This window comes from Tamandua tetradactyla, chromosome 7, assembly GCF_023851605.1.
Source record: "Tamandua tetradactyla isolate mTamTet1 chromosome 7, mTamTet1.pri, whole genome shotgun sequence".
Lineage (NCBI taxonomy): Eukaryota > Metazoa > Chordata > Mammalia > Pilosa > Myrmecophagidae > Tamandua > Tamandua tetradactyla.
The window spans coordinates 89,338,924-89,362,361 of NC_135333.1; the positions used below are offsets into that span (position 1 = coordinate 89,338,924).

The following is a 23,438-nucleotide window of genomic DNA, read 5'->3' on the forward strand; positions in this document are numbered from 1 at the left end:
AGGCACCCTCCTGAGGCTTGAGAAGTGCTGTCAGAGAGAGCACAGAGGGATTAAGGTAACCGCGCTGGTTTGAAAGGATGTATGTCCCCTAGAAAAGCCATGTTTTAATCAAAATCCCATTCCATAAAGGCAGAATAATCCCTATTCAATACTGTATGTTTGAAACAGTAATCAGATCATCTCCCTGGATGATGTGATTTAATCAAGAGTGGTTGTTAAACTGGATTAGATGATGACATGTCTTCACCCATTTGGGTGGGTCCTGAGAGTCCTATAAAAGAGGAAACATTTTAGAGAATGAAGGAGATTAGGAGAGAGCAGAGAATGCTGCAGCACCACAAAGCAGAGAGTCCACGAGCCAGTGACCTTTGGAGATGAAGAAGGAAAATGCCTCCTGGGGGAGATTCATGAAACAGGAAGCCAGGAGAGAAAGCTAGCAGATGATGCTGTGTGTACCATGTGCCTTTCCAGCTGAGAGAGGAGCCCTGACTGTGTTCACCATGTGCCTTCTCACTTGAGAGAGAAACCCTGAACTTCATCGACCTTCTTGAACCAAGGTATCTTTCCCTGGATGGATGCCTTTAATTGGACATTTCTATAGACTTGTTTAAATTTGAACATTTTCTGGGCCTTAGAACTGTAAACTAGCAATTTATTAAATTCCCCCTTTTAAAAGTCATTCTGTTTCTGGTATATTGCATTTCAGCAGCTAGCAAACTAGAACAGTACCCTGACTTCTTCAGTCAGCACCTGACCTTTGACACTGTACTCATTACACTTAGTTCAGGTGACATAACCATGCCTTTGGATCTTTATTTTCCAATTTTAAAAGAGGGGGAAAGATAGCATTTGATTAATAAGACATTCATGCTCTAATTTCTTACAACTATTTTGATGTTTCTTTCTGTAAATTATATCCAACTATCAAAGGGCTAAGAAGAAACCATTCATTTATTAATTCACTTTTTATTTTATTTATCAGTCAATGAATATTTTGAGTTTCTTGAGGGAAAAGACTTTTTCTTACTTATCCTTACATATCAAACGCTTAGCATGGTTGCTAGCATACAAGAGGCCTTCAATGTTATTGAATTGTTTGTTCTTATTTTTGTATGTTGTATGGCGGGGTCATATTTCATTATTTTTCCATGTGAGTATCCCATTATTGCAGTAGCATTTGTTGAATTTTTTGTTTGTTTTGTTTTTGTTCGTTTTGCTTGTTTGTTTGTTTTTTGGGAAGTGCAAAGTCTGGGAATCAAACCTGGCTCTCCCACATGGCAGGTGAGAATTCTACCATTGAACTACCCTTGTACCTCCTATTGAATTATTTTTAATGAATATTCCATATATTACCTGTCCTAGTTTTACACAGAACAAAGAGCTTACACAATACCTGGTTGTGGGCTTTAAGAGACTTAGAATTGTCTCTTGTCTTATGTTGTGCTTATGAAAACATGAGTTAAATTGTCCTAGCTGACAACATCACCATATGTGATGAAAGGTTTTTTTAGCAGAGAGCCAAATAAGTGCAAGAGCTTAAAAGTGCCATGAATTAATGAGGAGGTCGGCTGGGGTCTCGGCAGCAGCCTGCACCACCTGACTCTCAGGGAGGCAGCAGTTCTCCAAGTGTGCAGAGGACCAGCTTCTACAGACACCCTGGTTTTGTCTCCATGCTTGTTGAATTAAGTAGTAAATAGCCCCAAACCAATCTCAGCAAATGAACACTGAAAAATCCGAAAATGTCCCCAAAACACTAGAGTAACATCTAAAAGGCTTGGGCATTTTTTTTTTCAACTGATATTTATTTTGTTTGTTTTTCCTCAGTTTTCATCCTTTGGGTAATGGGAGAAGCAAAAGGTCTTAGTGATGCTCAAAGGCCCTGAGAGCGTGAGGTGGTGAACTTATATTTTTATACCCTTTTCTATAGTCTACCAAATTCCCTCTCATTATTTTTATTTTCCTATATGATCCCTCCTTTACACATCTCATCTTCTTCTTCAAATAAACACTATCTCAAAATATCAGTTCCTTTATCAAAACTGAGGTTTGCCTGCCAGAAGAAAATACTTTCTCTAAACACCTTGATCTACCCACATCGCCCTTAACAATATCCTAAAAGGTGCTTTGCCTTAATTCAAATACTCAGATACTGGATATTAGGGGTTGAGGGCAGGGTGAGGGATTTGAAGTTCCCATTAGTACTTCAGACTCTTGATACAATCACTGGATGGATGCAGAAGGATATTTCCTAAGATTCTAACTCTTAGAAACAACATGTTACTTTATTTATAATATAAGTTTTAATGGATATTGTTATAAATAGTTCTTAATGTCATGGTAATAAAGTATAAATTTGAACTAATGGGGATTTAAAAAAATACAGCAGCAGGACAAAGATTCCCCCAAATTTGTTATATTCTTGCTTTTCCCATTTCACCAAAAGGAAGGAAGTATTTCCTTAGGATCCCAAGGTACATGGATCTTTCTTGTGTTTTACTTAAATAGTAAAGATTTAGTTAGCAGAATTTAGATGAGTTGTTTTGTGAGCAAATAAGTGGAACTACTTTGGTTCCTTTTGCACAAATCCGTGAGACTAAAAAGCACATGAATTATTAAGATTTTAAAACTACCTCTAAAACCCTATTGAGAAACAAGTATCTAGATCAATTTGGTAAACAAAGCAGTTTTTTTTTTTTTTGCATTGCACCATTTATGTTTATTTTAAGTAGCGTGAGCCTATATATCTCACTACTTCTTCAACAAATAGTAAACAAATACAAGATAACAGAGCAGCAAGAAGTATTTCAAAATGCCATGGACTCATTAACTTTGCTTAATCTCAGGGGAGCTCCACACTGCAAAGCAGTTTTTTAAAGAGCAAAACTAAATGTGGCCAGGAAAATGTCTGGAAGCTTTTCTACTAAACTGTTAAGTTTAGTTACCTTTGGGGTGGTAAACAGTTTGTAAATTGAGCTGTAGATATGCTTTAGCTTTCCAGGTGTTCTCCGATCTTATCTCTCTCTTAGAAGATCAGAATTAATTTTCTTCTTGGAGTAACATTTTCTGAATTGGGTTCAACAGCTACAGACCTTTAGAAGTTTTCCAAAAAGGCTATTTTGGGAAATGAGCAATCTTTCATGGGAATGATTTGTTGTTTCCAGCAGACCCAAGCTCATATCACTCTTCAGCAGACCTAAGCTCCTATCACTCTTCCTTTTCCCGGCCATTAAAATTCAGGAATGGAGCCTGTTCTCTTGGAAGTGAACTGCTTGGATAAGAATGAGACATTTCATGTTGGAATAAACTTGAGAGCTTTTGACTCTCCTGTTATGCTTCGAGAGAGAGCACTGACAGAAAGGATGGGCTTTCTGTACGGAGAAGTACATGGATACTTAGAAATTTAAGTGAATGAACACCTGGTAAAATGCTGGTTTTAATGTTGAGGCCAAAGATGGCCCAACATTTTCATAGCAGTGGTCTCTCCAGGCCAAAAAACAAAACACAAAAAAACGAAAAACAAAAAAATCACCCAGTGATTTACTCATTGAGAAATCCAAAGGCTCTGATTCGTCTGTTATTTAGAGTTTCTTTGCTGCAATTGATGCTGTTGAACTCTGACCTTGAAATGCTCAAAGCACGCTCCACTTCCTGGTTCTTCTTCTCTCTCTTTAGTGTCTTTTTTTCCTTTCCATTTTGCTATTGATTTTACTGGTCTTTTTTCTTTTTCCAAAGTGGGGATTCCCCAGCTCTGTCTCTGGCTTTCTCTTCTCTCTTTATAATTTCTCCCTTCTCCCACCTCTCTCTAACCAGAAGGCTTCAATTATAATTCTTATGGCATTAGGACAGTGATAGCTGTCATTTACTGAGAACCTAAACTGTACTAGGCACTTTTTATTTACCATGTTGATCCCACAGCAATCCTGAGACAGATAGAGCATTTTTCCCCATTTTGGATGAGGAGGTGCGGGTTCAGGCAGGTTAAAAGACTCACCCAAGATACTCAAGACCACACAACAAATATACGAACCCAGAGCTTTCCGGCTCCAAGGTTCCTAGTTGCAGCTGATGCTGTTCCTCCCGGCCCATGGCAGCCGGCCTCCCACCTCCCTTCACGTCAGTGAGCCTTCTCCTCTGGCCAGCCTCTCCTCCGGACACGGTCACCTTCTGATAGGACATTGCCTTCCTCTCAGTGACCCAATCTCCTCCCAATGTTGCCATCTTTGGCTCACCTTCCACTTCTCCATTTCCCCTGCTCCTACCCCACCTCCTCTTATCTAGCCCCCACCTCTAAGCTCATCAGTTGCCAAGAATTGCCTCTGATATCATTGTTTTATTCTCCTAGCCTACACACCCCTGACCGATTATGGTCCTAAACCACGTTATACTAAGTGAAAAACCTATCTATTTAGATAAAATAGAATCTAAATTCCTACATTTATTACTCAAAAGTCCAATCTTCTTTTCCTGCCTTATCTCTCAGAGCCTCTTTACAGTGAGACTGGGCAAGCAGCAATCCTCTTCAGTGTCTGGATGTCCCACTTACATGCCGTTGCGCATGCTGTTCCCTCTGCACAGTCAGTCAGCAAACATCCCCTAAAACTCATCCGTTCAGATCCCACTCATACTGCTGGATCTGAGATATTGGCCCACAACGCCCTTCCACCAACCTTCCAACTGGATGTCATCTCTACCTCTTTGAGCTTTCACATGTCGTTATTGGTAACCCTCTTGGGGGAGTTAACATAGTCTACTTTTGCTTTGTTTCTCACCCCCCTCTTTTTTTTCTTTTTTTTGCATGGACAGGCACTGGGGATCGAACCTGGGTCTCCGGCCTGGCAGGCGAGAACTCTGCCCTCTCCCCTCCTTCTTTTGAAGCACTTATTTCCTTGGCAGAAGGGGAGCATATAAGACTCTTGTGCATCCCTGAAGTCTTTTAATCCCAGGGACATAATAGATACCCCCAAAATATATATTTAATTAATTTTACTCAAATTTGATAAAATATAGCAATGTGAAGTCATATTTTAAATATAATTCTTTGGTACTTCCCCACCCAGGCCCTCTGCTGCCCCAGCTAGCAGAAGCACATTTTTCACAAATGCCCCGAGTATCTTGAGATCAATGATGTGTAAATGATATCTATGAATGCCTCAAAATGGTTACCTTTTTTCCTGATTTAAAAGGGGAAGAGGGATGAAACACAAAAGTGGAGAGGTATAAACAATGTTAGGTTCTACCCACCATAAAATACAGACTGTACAGCAAACTGACAGTATTACGCAAGTCAATAAAAAAATATGAAAATGCTGAACCAAAAAATTCAATTTACATGGGACTCCCTGGGCACACATAAACATTGTCAGGTCAGGTAAACCTTTACTACATTAATTTGTATTTACTAACATGTTACCATTTTAAAACACTCTTTGGTTGCTTCCTGGGTGGTAGTTTATATCTTCCTAAGCAGATCACAAGGAAGGTTATAGGGCCATTATTACCTACCACTCATGACTCTTGAGGGTTCTACAATGCAGGTGCTCACAAAATATTATCCTTTGGACCAAGAAGCAAAGAAGATCTTGAGTCTTCTAAGGTTCATTGTCAAATAGAAAACACAATTTTGTAGGATTACTGAGAAAAAAATACCTAAATACAGCTATGCTTATTCTTTTTTTTTGTATGCTGGATGGTGGGGCCACATTTCATTATTTTTCCATGTGAGTATGTTATTGCAGCACCATTTTGTTGAATTTTTGTTTGTTTGTTTGCCTTGTTTGTTTTGTTTTTTGGGGGGGAAAGCATGGACCGGGAATCAAACCCAGGTCTCCCACATGGCAGGTGAGAATTCTACCCCTGAAGTACCCTCCACCCCCCATGCTTATTCTTATTATAACAATATAAGACTTTAAATGAGATGCTATGACATTCACTAAGAGTGTCTCTTGATGTGTTAAAGTTGTAACTTTAGCTTTCCTTCAGGCCATTTGGTTAGAATCCTCTGTGAGGCCGAAGAAATTTGGAATCACGGACAACCATGCCTCTGTGCAATACCAGTAACCTTAATGCAGAGCTATAAGTAATGTATATAGAAGATCAAGGCACATCGACACCAGCATCAGTACATCAACCAAAGTTACGTGGATAGGAAACCTGTGCTCTTCCATTAGGCTTGAACATTATGCTATTGTCAAGCACAATTTAATTTCTTAACACTCTTGGTTTGAAATTCAAGGAATTTCTTAAAGCATAAAATTTCTGTTCGTATTTTCCAATGAGAAAGTTCAGATTGGGGGAACTGGGCTATCAGCAATGACAGGAGACATGAGGTCAGAAGATGATAAAGATCAGTGAAATGGTGTCATTCACTGCAAAGAAAATTCTTCAGTAGCTATCATTTGTGCCCTTGAGTTTAGATTTGGCTTTGCAATCAAGAAATCTAATAGAAGACAATGCTTTAGCCAGTGTAGGGGTTCTTCAAGGATTGACAGTCTTATTTAAAAGTTAACAAAATAACTCGGAGAACATTTGTATTTTGGGAGGAGTGTAGGCTGCAGAAGGTGAAAGCATATAAATGCGATATAGTCAAGGGTTAAAAACCCTCCGATTACTCACCGTAATCATTTGAGCCACATAACTTTCAGGTCCAGTGTATTCAGTCGGGTCTTTAACTTTCACCAGGACAATGAAGTACAAATAATGCCACATGTTGTGTTCGGACTTAATGTGCTCCTCAAATGAAACAGTTTTATTATCAAACTTGTCCCTCTCGAGCCCTGCAAAACACAGGAAATACAATATATATAATTCGTCAGTTAATCAGCACTTAGCATAAAAACAAAACATAATAATTACTGTGAAAAATGAATAATGCTTTCTTTTAAGAATGAGTCTGCTTAAATGTTATGATTAAAAACAACCCAGTACATAAGACCTCCAGAAAAGGCCATAGTTAATAGATTTCTTTCCAACTGACATTTTTTGCACATGTATCCTTGGAAGAGCACATTTCTATCACAGATGTAAAATTTTCAGATAGTTTTAAGTACAGCCAAACCAAAATTGTCCAATTAAAGTGGATCACAAATTAAGTAAAGAGATAAAAATGACTGTGTAAGAAAAAGCATGCTTGCTCATCAGGACAGAAGTTTATCTAGGAACTTCGGTAAGAAAAAGGAAGGAGGCTGAGATTCTTCTTTTGAAAACACTTTTAATTAGTAAAGGGCAACTGAATGTAGACAGGGACTTGTAATCTGAGTGCATTAAGACTATCGGTTTCCAAGCATTCTGGAGAGGGGACAGTCTATTGAATTTTCAGGGCACATTTTAGCTTCTGAAAGGACACTGAAAAGAGGATCTTAGTAGTAAGATTCTTTTCTCTCAATGACTGAAGGAAATGCATGGGGATGAAGAAAAACACCTGTGGAAAAATGAATTAGATTGCCAAGGAAAATGGGTTGGTGGGATTCAGTCTGGTTTTACAGTTTAGATACTGGAGAAGAAGTCAGTAAACTGAATTCCACTCCTGGCTACTTTTTTCTAAGTATATTTGAAAAGAGAAAGAAAGAAAAAAAAATCTTAGGCATGAAGAAGACACTTTAAATAAGATACAAAGCCAAATAAGTAAACATTCACTTTGGATGAAGGAATGCTCTTTAAACTTGTATTACTGGATGTTTTTGTGGAAAATGCCACAAAATTTCTCTGGCTGATGCCTACACCTCATCTTACTTGACATATCGTCAGCTCAGCAATCCTCTTCTGCAAACCCGCGCCACCCTCTGCCCACCTCTTCTCATTGGATGGCTACTCCATCCTTCCACTTGCTCAAGCCAAAGGCCTCAGTTCATGCACATCCTCTCCTTCTCTCACATCCCACCTGCAATCCAGGTTAACAATCTTTGGCTCTACCTTCAAAAGATATCCAGAATCTGACCACTTCTCATCACATCTGCCTCTACCCTGGTCTGTGCCATTATCCTCTCTCATCAGGATGACTGCAGTGACCTCCCAGGCCTTGCTGTTTCTACCTTTTCTTTCTAAGATCTAGTCTCAACACAGCAGCCAGAGGGATTTGTTAAAAACCTAAGTGAGGTGGTACTTCTCTGTTCAAAACCCTGCAATAGAGCCTCACTTCCCTCAGAAAAGGTCAAAGTCCTCACAACGATCTACAAATAGTGTTGCCACGTAATATAGAGAATGCCCAGTTAAATTTGAATTTCAAATAAACAGTGAATGATTCATAGAATATGTTTGTCCTGTGCACTATTTATTTGCTAAATTTGGCAATGCTACCTATACGATCCTACATGAACTGGTCCCACAGCCTCTCTAACCTGACCTCCTAACCGCCTCCTCCCTTGCTAACTCTCATCCAGCCACAGTGGTCTCAGTGTGGACAAAAATTCCTGCTTCAGGGTCTTTGCACTGGTTGTTTCCTCTGCTAACGAAATTCTTCTCCCTAAAATCCCTTAACTAACTCTATCACCTCTGATAGAGTTTTTACTCCAGTATTTCCTTCTCTCTGTGGCTCAATCTGACTGCCTTTTTTTATACTTCAACCTGCTCCTGCCCTTTTCCCAACACTCTCCATCACCCTTTGCCTTTTTCCCTCCTTGTCCTATGATGTTTATCATCTCCCAACATATTGAAAAAGCTGTATCAGTTGTCAAATTAAACTGGACGACAAGCGTCAGATAAAGATGTAAAAATGTGCTAGAAAATATAAGCCTGCTAATCAGCAGAGAAGAAAGGAAGGTCATTTTATCCAGGTACTTGGATGAGAACTTACATTTTAATTTATTGTGATAACTCCTCCCACTAGAACATAAAGTCTACATAGAGACCAAGTCCCAATAGCTTCGAATAGCTTTGAGTTGGCACTCAAATTATTGATTGGATGGATTAAGACTATTTTACTAGTAAGACAATACTGTCCCATTAGGATAGATTTAATAAGAAAATGTAATAAGAAGTGTGGGTGAAACTGGAACCCTCATGTACTACTGCTAAGTATGTAAAATGATGCAGCTACTTTGGAAAACTGTTCATCAAAAGGTTAAACAGAATTATAGAATGAAAACATACATCCAAACAAAAACTTAAACACAGGTGTTCCATAGCAGCATTATTCATAATAGCCAAAAAGTAGGGAAAAAACCTCAAATATGCATCAAGTGATGAAAGGATAAACAAAATGTGATATACATATATATACACAGTGGAATATTATTTGGCCACAAAAAGGAAAGAAATACTAACACATGCTATAAAATGGATAAATCTTGAAAACACTATGCTAAGTGAAGGATGTTGGTCACAAAGAACCACAAATTATACAATTCCTTTTATATGAAATGTCTAGAATAGGCACGTCTATAGAGGCAGCAAACAGATCAATGGTTGCCTAGGGCTGAGGAAGATGGGAGGACTTGTGGGATGGAGGTTAGCTGAAGAGTATGGGGTTTCTTTTCTGAGGTGATGGAGATGGTCTAAAATTAATTGTGGTAATGGATGCACAAATCTGAATATGCTGAAACCTAGTGAATTGTACCCCTTAAACGGGCAAATTTTATAGTATGTGAATTATATCTCAATTAAGCTATTGCACACACACAAAAAGAAAATATTGTTAGATTTTCTCAGAACTCAATTCAACAATTACCAACCAGATGCAATGTAGTCAGGACTATAAAAAAATGTGTTTACTACCAGTTAATCTGTAATATGGTAGAATAAACAGACAGCTTGTGTTACATTCTGAGGTGGTATAAATTACCAAGAAAATACAGAAGAAGGCCAAAGAGATTCTAAAAAGGTAATTCTTAAAATTTTCACAGTAGTATAAAGCTTTATAAATCTAGTCTTGGAACATAATTATGGCAAGTAGAGAAGAGGGAGACGGTAGTAAAAAGTACTTCTATTTTGTGAGTACTGTGTGCTGATACTATAAAGGCATCTAGATATGCTATCATAGTTACAATCGCCCAATATGACTTTTTAGTCTGTAAGGAAACAGAGACAGAGTAATTAAATTGCTCAAGTGCACCCCTGTAGTCAGTGGAGTTGTCAGCTGCTTTTTAAATAAAAATCCATGCTTTTTGGCAGAGGAAATAGCATGACAAAGCTAGATGAAAAAAGATGACCTGTTTGGAGAATTTCAATTTCTCTACTGTGGCTGGAAGGGAACGTTTGGAAAGGGATAGGAGTGCTGCATTTGGCACAAACCATGAAGAGCTTTAAATGCCATACTGAGGAGTCTGCACACTATTCTGAAGACTTTTCAGTAGAGATTAGCATGTTTTGAGTGGTACCCAACATACAGCTATGCTTATTCTCTCTCTCTCTTTTTTTTTTGTATGCTCTATGGTAGGGTCACATTTCATTATTTTTGCATGTAAGTATCCCATTATTGCAGCACCATTTGTTGAAATTTTGTTTGTTTCTGTTTGTTTGTTTTTTGGAAAGTACATGGACTGGGAATCAAACCCAGGTCTCCCAAATAGCAGGTGAGAATTCTACCACTGAACCACCCCCTGCACCCCCTTAGAGTGGTACTTTAAGTAGGTTCCTGTGGCAGGATTTAGAGGGAGACAATGGAAAAAGAGGCTGAGGATGGAGAGACCAATGGACTAGGGCAGTGGAAGGGGAATGGTATAAAAGAAGTGGAACTTGTCTTTCACGTTCATCGTTCTTGCTCTCTAAGCTCTACTGTCCATCCCCTGGTTTCAATCACCATCATACTGATGATATCTCAACCTTTATCCCTGATATTGACCCTTATTCTTCACTTTGGTTTCTATTTCCAACTGCCTACTGGTTAAACACTTCTGGATAGATTGCAGACATGTTAAACTTAACTAATCAAGAAATTTGTTTCTTTAGTCCTTCTTCCTCACTTCCGTAAGTGAAGTCAGTCCCAGATGACAGAGAAACTTGAAGTCACTTTCAGACAATGCACTGCGTGGACCGTTGTGGTAGTCATTCTGACTTTCTCTCCATTGTCCATACACACGAACTCCTTTGAAAACTTTATGCTTCCATCTATGTTCTTTTCTGCCTTCCAGGTATTCTGCCAGCTTTGAACCACTGCCTTCACTCCAACTTCCACAGACACAACCAGTTGGTTGATCCTCTCCGCGCCCACAATATTGTGCTATGAAAATGCATCTATTTCTATTGCTTCATTGTCTTGGTTATTTCTGGATTGCTAGCACCTGGCATAGTATATAGAAAATGTAAGCATACCACTAAAGATGAAAGAATAATTGAATAAATCAATGAAAAATATTCGAGTCATCTTGGAATGAATATATGAGAAGTTCTGGTGTCCAGTGAACAGTATAGATTGAAGGAGAAGGAGGAATAAAGGATGACTCTGAATTTTCTGACTTGGCTGACTCAGTTTATGGTAATGTGACTATAGTAAGGGAGAAAACAAAGACAAGGAAGAAGAATTGGAGTAAGGATCTGCGTGTCATTAAACATGTTGAGTTTGGGGTGCCTAGAGAGCAGCTGAGGATGAGACGTTTGTTTTAGGAAGCTGGAAATTCTAACCAGGATGTATAGAGAAAAATCAAGATATAAACATACAGGTTTGAAGGTAAATGACATACGATGAATAGTGAAAGCCAGAATATTGGATGAGATGACTGAGGAAGAGAGAAAGGAAGGATTAAGAGAGCTTTGTGGGCTCAAAACAAACTTTTCAGCAAAAATAAGACTGTACTTATGATGAGCTTCCCACCCAATACAACTAAGGAAGGGCACACTGCCACCCACCACCCAGGCACCCCATTCTTCCTCTGTTTTATTTTTCTCCATAACCTTTGTCATCATCTGACATCCCATTTGTGTTGGAAAATAAGCTCCATGATGGCAGCATTCTTAGCCTATTATTGGTCACTGTGGTTCCCTGGCACACAGTTGATGTTCAACAATTGCTAAAGAAATAAATGAATGTATGAATTTAAGGCATCAGTATGGTAATAAGGTAGTGATCTATTTGGGAAGAGCAGAGACTGTTCCTCTGACAACATAGCCTTTGTCTGTTTAGCTATTAAATCATTTAGAAGGCTTTAATCCGGGAACCTGACTATCCTTTGTTGACCTATCATCAAATCCTTTCTCCATTTCTTCATTTTATCATTTCTCATCTACTGGCATCTCCTTCTTACTGGATTTTCAGACTCTAATGATTCAAAATTAATATAGATCCAGAGTCTATTTGTTTCTATGCTCACTGTTTCAGCTCTATCATGTGCTAATCATTATCCTATCATGATCTGCGTCAGGGTCACTAGCAAGTCTTTTCTGAGTCAAGACCCTCAAACATTTGATGAATGCTTCCAAGCCCAACAAAAATCTCATCTGCTCTCACTGTTCTAACAGGATCCACCTCTTCTGTTCCTGCTGGTGTCTCTGGGCACACTTTTGGAGCAAATTCTTACTTTCCACTGTGGAGAATTTCTCCTCTGCTATTTAATACTATATCCTTCTTTGGATCACAGCTTAACAGTCCTCTCATAAAAAAATTAATCCATTTCTAGATTAATCATAACTATTTTGGTACAATGCCCAAAATATTCCAACTGTTTAAATCACTCTTGCAGGTAAGGTTCTTATAATACATATGGTATGCACTATATCTCATTTGTGGTGAGCAATTTCAGGCATGAATGTATGTCTAGATGGACATTATCATGAGGCCTGTCAAATGTTTCTACAGAAGGTCCTTTAAGGGCAGAGCTCATGGAATGCACAGCCCTGTGCTCCTGAGTTCAAAAGGTTAGCAGTTTAAAGTGTCTGACACTGATTTCCAACTTAAAAAAAAAATCCATGCAAAATTTGTGCTACTTTGCAATACTTTATTTTTTCTAATATTAAAAATACTATTTTAATTTACTCTAAGGTTACATTATTAACGGTCCCTCAAATGTTTGAGTAAATGTGAAACTTCTGGAAAATAGACCATGTTTATCTAACATCTCCCTGTGCTCCTAATATGTACCCCCACATCCCTATGGTCATGTATACTCCACAGATATGTTCAATATTCTACATACAGCAAAATGTGGAACAACCTGGTATCATTGTACCTGAGTTTCTTATCTGTTGGCAGCACATGCCAATTTTGTACTTATTTGCTTTATCTTCCTTTTGTAGGTTATAAGTCACATAAATATAGAGAGAATGTTAATTTGGGGCTGACTTTTGGATAGTCATTCATTATACAAATATTTGTGAATGACCCTCTATACATACCATGGAAACATAAACAAGGATAAGGCAAATCTCTTCAAGAGGCTAAATCAACAGGTATTGAGGGCTTTCTCTTCACTAAGCATTGTGCTAGGGATTTTGATTTACACGCTCTCACTTATACTCAACACAACCCCAATACATGGCATTATATCCCCCACTTTCAAAAGTGCATGACCTTGGGCCACAGTGGCCCAGTGGCAGAGTAATTCACTTGCCATGTCCGAGACCCAGGTTCATTTCCAAGTGCCTGCCCTTGTAGAAGAAAAAAAAAAAAAAAGCATGGCCTTAGATTCCATACTTTCAGAAGATGGAACAATAGCTCAGGGAGATAAGAATCTTGGCCAAGATCACACTGTCAGGATGTGGAACCAGTGGAGGCCCATGTCTGCCTGACTATCAAGCTCATGCACTTTCTATAATATAACAGTGCATTGCATCCAGCAGAAGGGATAAGACCCTCAAAAAATATGTAGAGCACCATGACCAAGTATGAAAAAAGGAATTCAGGAGCAAGCACATTCCTCTCTATTTGGTGAGATCAGAGAATAGCATTAGAGCTGGGCATTAGAGAGGGCAGGAGTTCAACGGCTTAGGAGTTTGGCCATCCAAATGGAAACCATGACTGAGAGCACGGAGAGTGTGGGAAGTTAAAGATGAGTAACCCAGCTGTACTGGAGCTTGAGCTATACATAAGAGAACAATAGGTGGAAAGGTAGGCAAGAAAGGAAGGGGCCAGATTATGCAGCACTTAGGTCAGGAAAATTAGACTTTTAGAGTATGAGGCTGTGCAATGATATTGATGCCTTTTTGAGTAAGGAAATGATGAATTCACAGTAGAAAAATTAGTTTGGCAGCACTGAGCAGACCATATGTGGGTGGGAGCTAGGATGAGCCTGAAAAACCAAGGTGAGGCAGGAAGAGTACATGGAGGGACGTGAGTGAGATTGTGAAAGCAGATTCATTAGTACATGGTAACAAGTGTACATGGCATAGGGAAAAAGAGATGCTAAAAGTGATTGTAACATTCCCAGCCAGATAACTGAAGGCACAGTGGGATATCATTAATTGTAATATGAAAGTAAGGATAAGGAGCTGGGTTACTTTACAGGAAGGAGATAGAAAAGGATGGTACACTGGTAGACATGATAAATTTTGCAGCCCATAAGACACACATGCCTAAATTTTCATTAAACAACTAAAAACAGGGCAGGCCACGGTGGCTCAGCAGACAGGGTTCTCGCCTGCCATATTGGAGACCTGGGTTCAATTCCCGGTGCCTGCCCATGTGAAAAAAAAACAGTTAAAAATAGGAGAAAAGCCTAAGAAGAGGTTGGAGCTAGGAATGCATGCTAGTTTGCCAGGGCTGCTGTAACAAAATAACCCAGATTGGTTGGATTAAACAATGGGAATTTATTGTCTCAATGTTTTGGAGTCTAGAAGTCCAAAATCAAGGCATCAATAGGATCATGCTTTCTCTGGAGAAGTCTGTGCTGTTCTAGTGGTGCCCTACAGGCAGTCCATAATTCAATCTGTGACACGGCCATCTGTCTCCCACCCACTGTGTCCAAACTTCCTCTATTTATAAGGACACCAGTCACACTGGATTAAGGTTCACTCTGATTTAGTCTGGCCTCACCTTAAGTGACAACATCTTCAAAAATCTTAATCACAAAAGGGTTCCCATCCACAGCACCAGAGGTTAGGACTTGAATATGTCTTTGTTGAGGACACAAATCAGTCCATAACTAGACGCATATTTGAAAATAATCTGGATAAAGTAGCGTTTAAGGAAAGAAGAGACAAGGGGCCAAGGATGAAATCAGGGATTTTAGGGATTAGAAGAAGGGACAGGATCTTGTGATGAAACCAGAGAATGAGCTGTCAGAGGTAAGAGAAATAGTTACCAGGAAATTAATAGTGAAATCTGAGAGAAACATCTCAATTTGGCAATGAAGGTTACTATGATGTTTAAGGAGTTTATAAGTTATAGTCTTTTTAATAACTGTAAAAGGCCAATGAGAATTTTGCTGTGAAGGGGAAGATTAGAGAAGCAGGAATCCTAGTGAAGTGATGGGTTTATTTTGTTGTTTGTGTTCTTCGTTGTAACACGGGAGTCAGGAGCATGTCTTAGAGTGGGGCTTTCATCCTTCTGGTACACCCTTCCAAAGAGGCCTCTTTCCAAAGGTAGTGTGCTGGCAAGATAGTGTTATGATTATGAAGGAAAGACCTTAGAGGAAGCTGTGCAAAAGCAAGACTGTGACGCACCCAGAAAGGCTGTCAAAGGCAGCATCTTTTTCCTGCACGGGATGTACCCTTCCACACAATGACCCATAACTCTATCCATTCAACTCCGATTTGTCCCTAGGACTTGAGTTAGAACTTAATTTTGACTCTGTCATTTAAGCTTAAGGAAATTTTGAAATACAGAGTCAAATTCTGACTCTACTGCTTATTTATTGCATGTTGATGGAGTCTCTTTATTTCTATATTTGTGAAGGTGATCATAAATATAATATATAGTATTGCTTTTCAGAATAAAATGAAAAGAAAGAGTCTAAAAAGTTGTAGGCATTCAATAAATAATCTTTTTAATGATGGTTATAATGACAGTGGTGATACAAGAGAGAAGGGAGGAGGTCCTAGAAGAGACGACATTTAAGAGGACCAAGGGTTCAGGTGAAGAGAAGAACTGCCTTTGAAAGGCTAAGAGATCCGTTTACTCTAAAAAGGAAATAGAAAGGAAAAAAGCACACACTGAGAAATTTATTATGAAGAAAAGTAGTAATGCTAAGCTTCACACAGAGAAGTAAAAACTTAGAAAAAATAAAGCGTATAGGATACAGTTCATTTTATTCAAAAGGTAGGAGGTATATTTATATTCTAAGATCAAAGTATTCTCTCAGCCTCTAGGCATGTTTTAGTCTTCCCCAAACTCCCAAATTCTGACATCCTCCTTGGCTACATATCAATCTTGCTTTCCTCTTTCTAACCTAGACATATAAAGAGAAGACTCTTCTTTCTGTCTCAATCTTCTTCCAGCAAATTCCTTCCAGGATAGTGTAATCTGGTATCTGTCCTTACCCCTCTAAAAAAACACTCTACTTACCTTAGGTCACCAGACTAGGGTAAAGGAGAGCCCAGCTATAGGAACACCTGGAGCCAGAGTGGGCTTAGGGGAATAGAGTACCAAAGGGTACGAGGACAATGAAAACAAAGTTGGGTAGATCTGAGAGAACTCGCTGTGGAGGAAAGGGAGGAGTATGTGGTCAGAGAGAGAGAGAGAGAGAGAGAGAGAGAGTTAGCTCAAAAGCTGAGAAAAGGCATGGTTAAGAATTCAAAACATAGTGTGATGTCACTGAATACAAGTTCAAGCTGCTGGAAAAAATAAGCTTTGATTCATAGTCTAGCAAAATAAAACACATATTCTGGAGTTTTAGTAATTAAAAACCTGTTTGTGGAAACTTTTGGCATTTTGCATCACATTCTATAGTCAGAGAATCATATAAATTACAGAAATAATTACATGATAGTCATGGGATATAATTCTTCTATCTGGAAGCAGAGAATGCGGTTCACTTACTGTTCAGTTACATTATCTGAATTTTGTGCAGCCTTCATTTTGAAATCATTTTTCCGAAAGCATGACAAACAAATACCATTCTAGCTCCTCCTTTTTGCTGAGAATTTTTTTTGTTTTATTTTATTAGCATCTTGAGAACACATACCACAGATGAAGCAGGTTGTCTTTAGAATTTCTTCTTTTTTCTGTTTTTCACTTCTGAGATCAGCAAATGTATCAATGATAACGCCAAAAATCAAGTTAAGGACGATAATGATAACAATGAAATAAAAAAGAAGGTCATAAACCACTCGGGCAGCAAACAAGGGCTCCTGAAATTAAAAAAAAAATGTACATACATAGATACACACACACATATACACTTTCAAAGCATGTTGATTTAGTACATTTTTTAGCATATAGAATATATTCAATAAACGTTTGCTAAATAAATATAAATAGTATTCCAGATGGAAAAGTAAGACCCACTTTCTTTCTTTATTGTGAAATATAATATATATATATATAAAGCAATAAATTTCAAAGCATACCACAACAATTAGTTATAGAACAGATTTCAGAGTTTGGTATAGGTTACAGTTGTACAATTTTAGTTTTTTTCTTCTAGCTGCTCCAAGACACTGAGACTAAAAGAAATATCAATATAACAGTTCAGCAAACTCATTTGTTAAATCTTGTCTTCTCTGTTGTAACTCCACCTTCTCCGTTGACCTTTCTCTCAATCTTTAGAGGTATTTAGACTATGCCAATTCTAACTTTTTCATTTTGGAAAGGGTTGTCAAAAACATGGGATGGGGGACAGAATTAGTTGGTGTTCTGGAGAGGCTGGCCCCTCTGGGTTTCAGGATTTAACCCTGGGAAACCACCTGGAGGTTGTAGGTTCCTGGAAAGTAATCATACTGCATGGAACCTCTACAGAATCTCAAATAGAGCCCTGGGTGTTCTTCAGGGTTGGCATGAATGGTTTTGTTGGGGGTTGGCCAATTACGGTACATTGCAATATCTAGCTGAAGCTTGCTTAAGAGTAGCCTCCAGAATAGCTTCTCGACTCTATTTGAACTCTCAGTCACTGACACCTTATTTTGTTACAATTCTTTCCCCCCTCTTGTTCAGGAAGGCATTGTCGATCCCAATGTGCCAGGGCCAGGCTCATCCCTAGGAGTCATGTCCCATGCTGCCAGGGAGACTTTCACCCCTGGATGAAGTAAGACCCACTACTCTTTTTGTTTTTGAAAGTTGTGAGAAAACTTCCCAGCCAGTTTTCAAAATTCTTTCCATTTCTCTAGGACTTGGACTTTTTTTTTCCAGTTGAGGGATTATCTTTCATTAGAAACCACTTCTCTATACAGCTCCACCGAATGCATTATGGCACAGTGGCCCCACCCCGGGAGCTGCAAGAAAGGAGTTAAATACCAATTCCAAAGTCCAGCAATTAGGGAGCTGAGGAGGACCTACAATGATTTGTCAATTTCTTGAGCAGGTTTTGTTGCTGGCCTCATAGAGTCTAGTACATACCCTTGAAGCTTATTTCCATTTGGGAAACAGTATTAAAATACACATTAGAAACCCTGTGATCCATCTGTTTTGTAGATGAGGGACCAGAGGTTATGAAACATTAGATGACTGGACAACATTACAGGACTAGCCTGTTGCAGAACTGAGATTTTTTTGAGCTTCCAGTCAGACACTTGAGATTGTGCAGCTAGAGAGAAATTTTTCAGTCTTGCCATCTTAGTATATGAAATTCTGTTAGAATTTGTTTAATTATATATTCATGATAGATATATAATGGAGGTTATTTTTTTGCAGAAGCAAAGAGTAAATCTTCATGCCTGAGAAAACCGATAGATACCTCTTGTTTCTAGTTTCTGTTATTCATGTAGCAATCAACTCCTAACCAAAGTTTTTAGGTATGATTTTGTTGCTGAAATACAACACACAGATCAAAATCAGTGAAGAAAATTCATAACCCTAGTAGCATATACAGATTTTTAGTACACTAGTCATTTCTATGAATTCCTAATATTCAATGAATTGGTTTTAACAGTCACTATTATACTTTTAAAGCAAATGGCATGATAGATTACCAAAAAACAAAAACCGTATTATAAATGCTGCATGAAAAGGTAAAGAAAAAAACACAGTTATGATGCTTCTGAAATAAAACTTTTCACCCACTTACATCTTTTTTTTTTTTTTTTTTTAACATGGGCAGGCACCGGGAATCGAACCCGGGTCCTCGGGCATGGCAGGCAAGCACTCTTACCTGCTGAGCCACTGTGGCCTGCCCCCACTTACATCTTTTGAAGGTCTTCTCAGCACATCCCCCACTCCGCCGCCGTTCCTGAGGCCCTGGTTCAAGACGGTGACAATGCACATAAGGAGCGTGTCACACGTCCTTTCAATCCCATCTTCGTACTCCTCATCAGCTACAAAAACACACAAATTGAATAACATAACAAGTTCATATTTAAAATATATTTTTGAAATTGTATGACATCTGTTTTATATGGCAGCACATAACTAACATACACGGATAGCGGCACTTGTATAATGTTCCAAAATACTGTTTTCATCCATAGGTAGAAAATGACAGAGTGAAAAGAACAAATGAGGAGAAAGCCAATATTCACTGTGTCTTGTTGCACTGGTGCTGGGAGATTGTTAAAGCCTCTAAAATCACAGCCAACTCAACAAAAGTCTCGTGGGTGAGAGAGGATGAACTGGGGAACTGACAGATCTGGATACAAGCTCTATTCTGCTTCAATACTGGGAGTTGGGCAAGCTACTTAACCTCAAAATCCTTATCTGTAAATTGGGGAGAGTTATTTAAGGATTATGTTTAAGGTATGTAAAACAATTTGCACAGATCCTGGCACACACACAGTAGGTGCTTGAAAATTAGGGCAGGAGTTACCGTTTGATTAACATGTCTGAGTGCCCAAGTTTCTCAACGGCCTACTTGTAGCTATGGGTGACAAGTACAACACATTTATGTGAAAAAATGCATTTAGGGAGAAATGAAGAAAGAGAAAAATCCCTCGACTCATTCTGTTCAACGATAAAGTTACCAAACTTGCAACTTACCTTCCAAGTCATCATAGGGAAAAATTCATACTAAACTGGATATTAGAAACTCTATTTCCTAGTACTGCAAGTGAGTAGAAACACATTTTTCTCCTTACAAGGTTAAAGGATGTAGTAGTGCTGAACTGTGGAATTGTGTGGCCATAGTCTGTATGTCAAGGTGGGAGGGTAAAACCAACAACGATAACAAAAATCAGTCCAATTTTGTCTACATGATCCCTTACAAGCAATCTGTTTAGTACTTTTTTAGGAAGTGGCTGTTTTTTCTCTTCTGAATTGATTTTTTTTTTAGCATCACATGGAAGAGACGGTCCCAATATTTTTACTTAGAACTGTTTCTTTTTAAAATATATTGGGATGCATCTTGAGATGCTGAGTTTAGAAATGAGCAAACCCAAAACACAGCATGAAAGTCATCTGCCAGGGGTAGGATGCAGATTCTGCACTTGACAGCTTGCCTTAGAGGTGAGCCCACAGACACATTCTGGTTTAGAAAGGAGGAGAAATAAAACACCATTTAGAGGAAGGAGAAATGGGGAAGAGGTATGGCTGGTGCTGGTAGCAGACAAGGAAGCCAGAGAAAACTCAGACCCTAGTGTACAAGTTAGGTCCCCATGCTAGTCCGATGGGAGGTTCTAGCATAACGGTTTAGACAAATGAGAAGCAAAGTACTTAGAAATGTTTTAAGAGAGTTAAAGGAACTTTTGAGTAGAAATATGGTTTTCCAATAATGAGGCCATCTGGAATATGTCTACATGCTACTTTGCAATGGTTAGACTTTCAAGCAGAGGTATCGTATATTTAACGATATGATCTGCATTCATTTATTCACTCAGCAACTACTGGTCATGTCACAATATGTATTACGTTTTAAAAGATTTATTAAGTGCCAGATTAATCAGTGCATGGAAGCTGCAGGGAAGTGCTCCCACCTCTCTCCAAGAATTTGGAAAAGCAGCTGTTTGTCCTTGAAGAAGTGAGCTAATAAAATCTACACACAACTCATGTGACTAGCCATTGTGAAATAAAATAGATTGGTTGCAAATATATACCGAGAGAATTGGCTTTCTGTGTGATATGCAGGTGGGAGAATGTCCAGATTGGGTAAAAGGCCAACAACGGTCCAATTATTCTACTTAATTACAATCAGCACACAGGCATGCTGGTTTTATACATCAGCCTCTATGAGCTTGGTTAATACAGTTCTACCTTTGTGTGTAATATGTTAAGCCATGTTCCCAGGCCTTCAAGCTGAAAGCCAGGCCCTGAGCCATTGCAAATTCATCTGAGTAATTGCTACCACATAAGAGGCTCACCTGCATAACCAGCTGGCCTTCTCCATGACATACCAAATGCCACTGCGCTAGGTGCTAGGAACATAGGTGGGAAACAGGAAAGTGTCACAATCCTAAGAAATATAAGGTCCAGTAGGAAAGACAGATCATCAGATGAATGAAGGCAGGGCAGTATTAAATTGTGATGTAGAGGCATAATGAAAGGGTATCTCACACACTGGCCATTGGGAATATCATCCTGAGTTAAATCTTGAAAGAGAGGGCATGCTCGGACAGTGAAATAATTGAGTAAGACATTCTAGATGATAAAATGGGATGAGCAAAATGCTAACAGGAATGAATGCATTTGGGTGTGTGGGGAACTGCAGAGGGATTGGAGTGACAGGGGTTTAGCATATGCAGAAGAGTGTGGGAGATACGAGAGAAGCAGGGACCAAGGTCACGCAAAAGAGTCTAAACTCTATTCTGAAAGCAATGAGGAGCCACTGGAGAATTCTAAAGAGGGGCAAGATGCTTTACTGTCTAGTTGGTGAAATAATAAGAGATACAACATGTGCTCAAATAAAGAGCAAGATAAATTAACCAGTGATAAAAGTAACAGAAGTGGGGCAAAGAGTTTAGGGGTTCAGAGAGAGCATGCAATACCTAAAATAGTTAGAGGGGTGTCCACAAGAAATGTAGGCTCTGAGTTCAGCGTTGAATATTCAGTAGAATGCTACAGTAGTAGAAAGGCATTATTTCACATGGAATGAAGACGAGAGCCCTACAGGTAGAAAAAGAAACGCTTTGTGATAAACAGACGATGCATACACACAGGAGAGCAGTGGGAGATAAATCTGGAGAGAGAAACAGTGCTCTCTGTGAACTCTAGGAAGTCTGATATTATTTCCCAGGCAATGAAGCATCATTGAAAGTTGAAGTTGGGGACAGTGGAAGATCTCCTTACAGGAGTGATTTCTGACAAATAATCTGGTGGTGACATACTGGATGAACTGAAGAGGAGAGAATGACTAGAGGTGGGAAGACCACTAAGGAGATAGTTGCAATAATTCAGGCACGATGTGCTGTGAACCTCAAGTATGGTAATGGTGAAAAAGGAAAGGGTGAGAGAAAATGCAAGGGATGAATGAATGGGTGATGATGGGATGGGAGGTTAAATGTCAATGCTGAGGATTCCAGTAAAGGGGAGTGTGGGGAATGGGGGAGTGTGGGGGAGACCTGGGAAAAAAGGATGGTCCTATTAGACCATAAAAATAGACAACTTAGTAGGATGAACTAGATTTAGGGTGCTTGATGAAGGTTTTGATGAAGACAAGGAAAGAGTCTTTGAGGTTTTTTTATATTTATGGGGTAACAAGATGAAAAGCATTTATAAACATCAGAGCAGACCAGAGAGTCGGATGTTATTCGATATTGAGGAAGAAAATTATTTAAAGATGTAGAAGATGTCAAAGATATAAAAATTACATAAGGGTCAGCAATAACAAGAAACATTAAGAGGCCCCTGGATTTAATAATTAGGCCATCAGAAAACAGTAGGAAGATTGCAAATGGTTAAGGAGAAGCCTGCAAATGCAGAAATTGAAAGTGAGAGTGTAGAGCAATTGTTTTATAGGGAAATTTGGTATAGAAAGGAAGACGACGAAAGGATACGTGTTTGGGTGGATAAAAGAATCCAGAGAGAGATTTATTTAGGAGCTGAGAGTCAGGAGGAAGAGAGGAAATAGATGATAAAAGGAAAAGATTTCAGATGAGAGAATGATGGTCCTGCTAATGGAGTCAAGGGGTTAATAATAAAAACAAAAGTAGTAGTAAAAGAAGTGAGAGAGCATGACTGTTTGAGAATAAAAGGAAAGAATTAGTGAACATAGACTTTTAATGTGGAGACATTTAAAATAACTAAATATAAGCATGTAAGGAACTTAGAACAGTGTTCTGGACATAGTAAGGTCTTAGTAAACAGCTGTCACAATTATGACTATTATTATTGTTAGATGAGGGTTAAATCTTAAGAAAAGTTATGGTTTTACTGATTAACAAATTCTATATTTGAACTATGTAAGGTTAAAATACCCTCATTTTCACTATGTAAGGTGAATACTATAAAATAATATATCTTTTTCTTAATTCATAATAGAAATAAAATGTTTCATATAAATAAAGGAATAAACACATTATATTGGCTCTGAACTATTTCCTCTTAATCTAAGGTGTTA

The 23,438-nt window shown here is 38.7% G+C and overlaps 1 protein-coding gene across 5 annotated transcripts in view; it reads right to left on the reverse strand.

Moving 5' to 3' along the window:
* ITPR2 (inositol 1,4,5-trisphosphate receptor type 2) overlaps nucleotides 1-23,438 on the reverse strand; it is a 521,104-nt gene that overhangs the window by 40,519 nt on the left and 457,147 nt on the right. For all 5 annotated transcript variants that reach the window (XM_077170358.1, XM_077170362.1, XM_077170360.1 and 2 more), the window contains 3 exons: nucleotides 19,139-19,269; nucleotides 16,986-17,151; nucleotides 6,613-6,773 (listed from right to left, as the gene is read on the reverse strand). In XM_077170358.1, coding sequence (XP_077026473.1) covers nucleotides 6,613-6,773; nucleotides 16,986-17,151; nucleotides 19,139-19,269 — 458 coding nt within the window. The remainder of the gene's footprint in view (nucleotides 1-6,612; nucleotides 6,774-16,985; nucleotides 17,152-19,138; nucleotides 19,270-23,438) is intronic.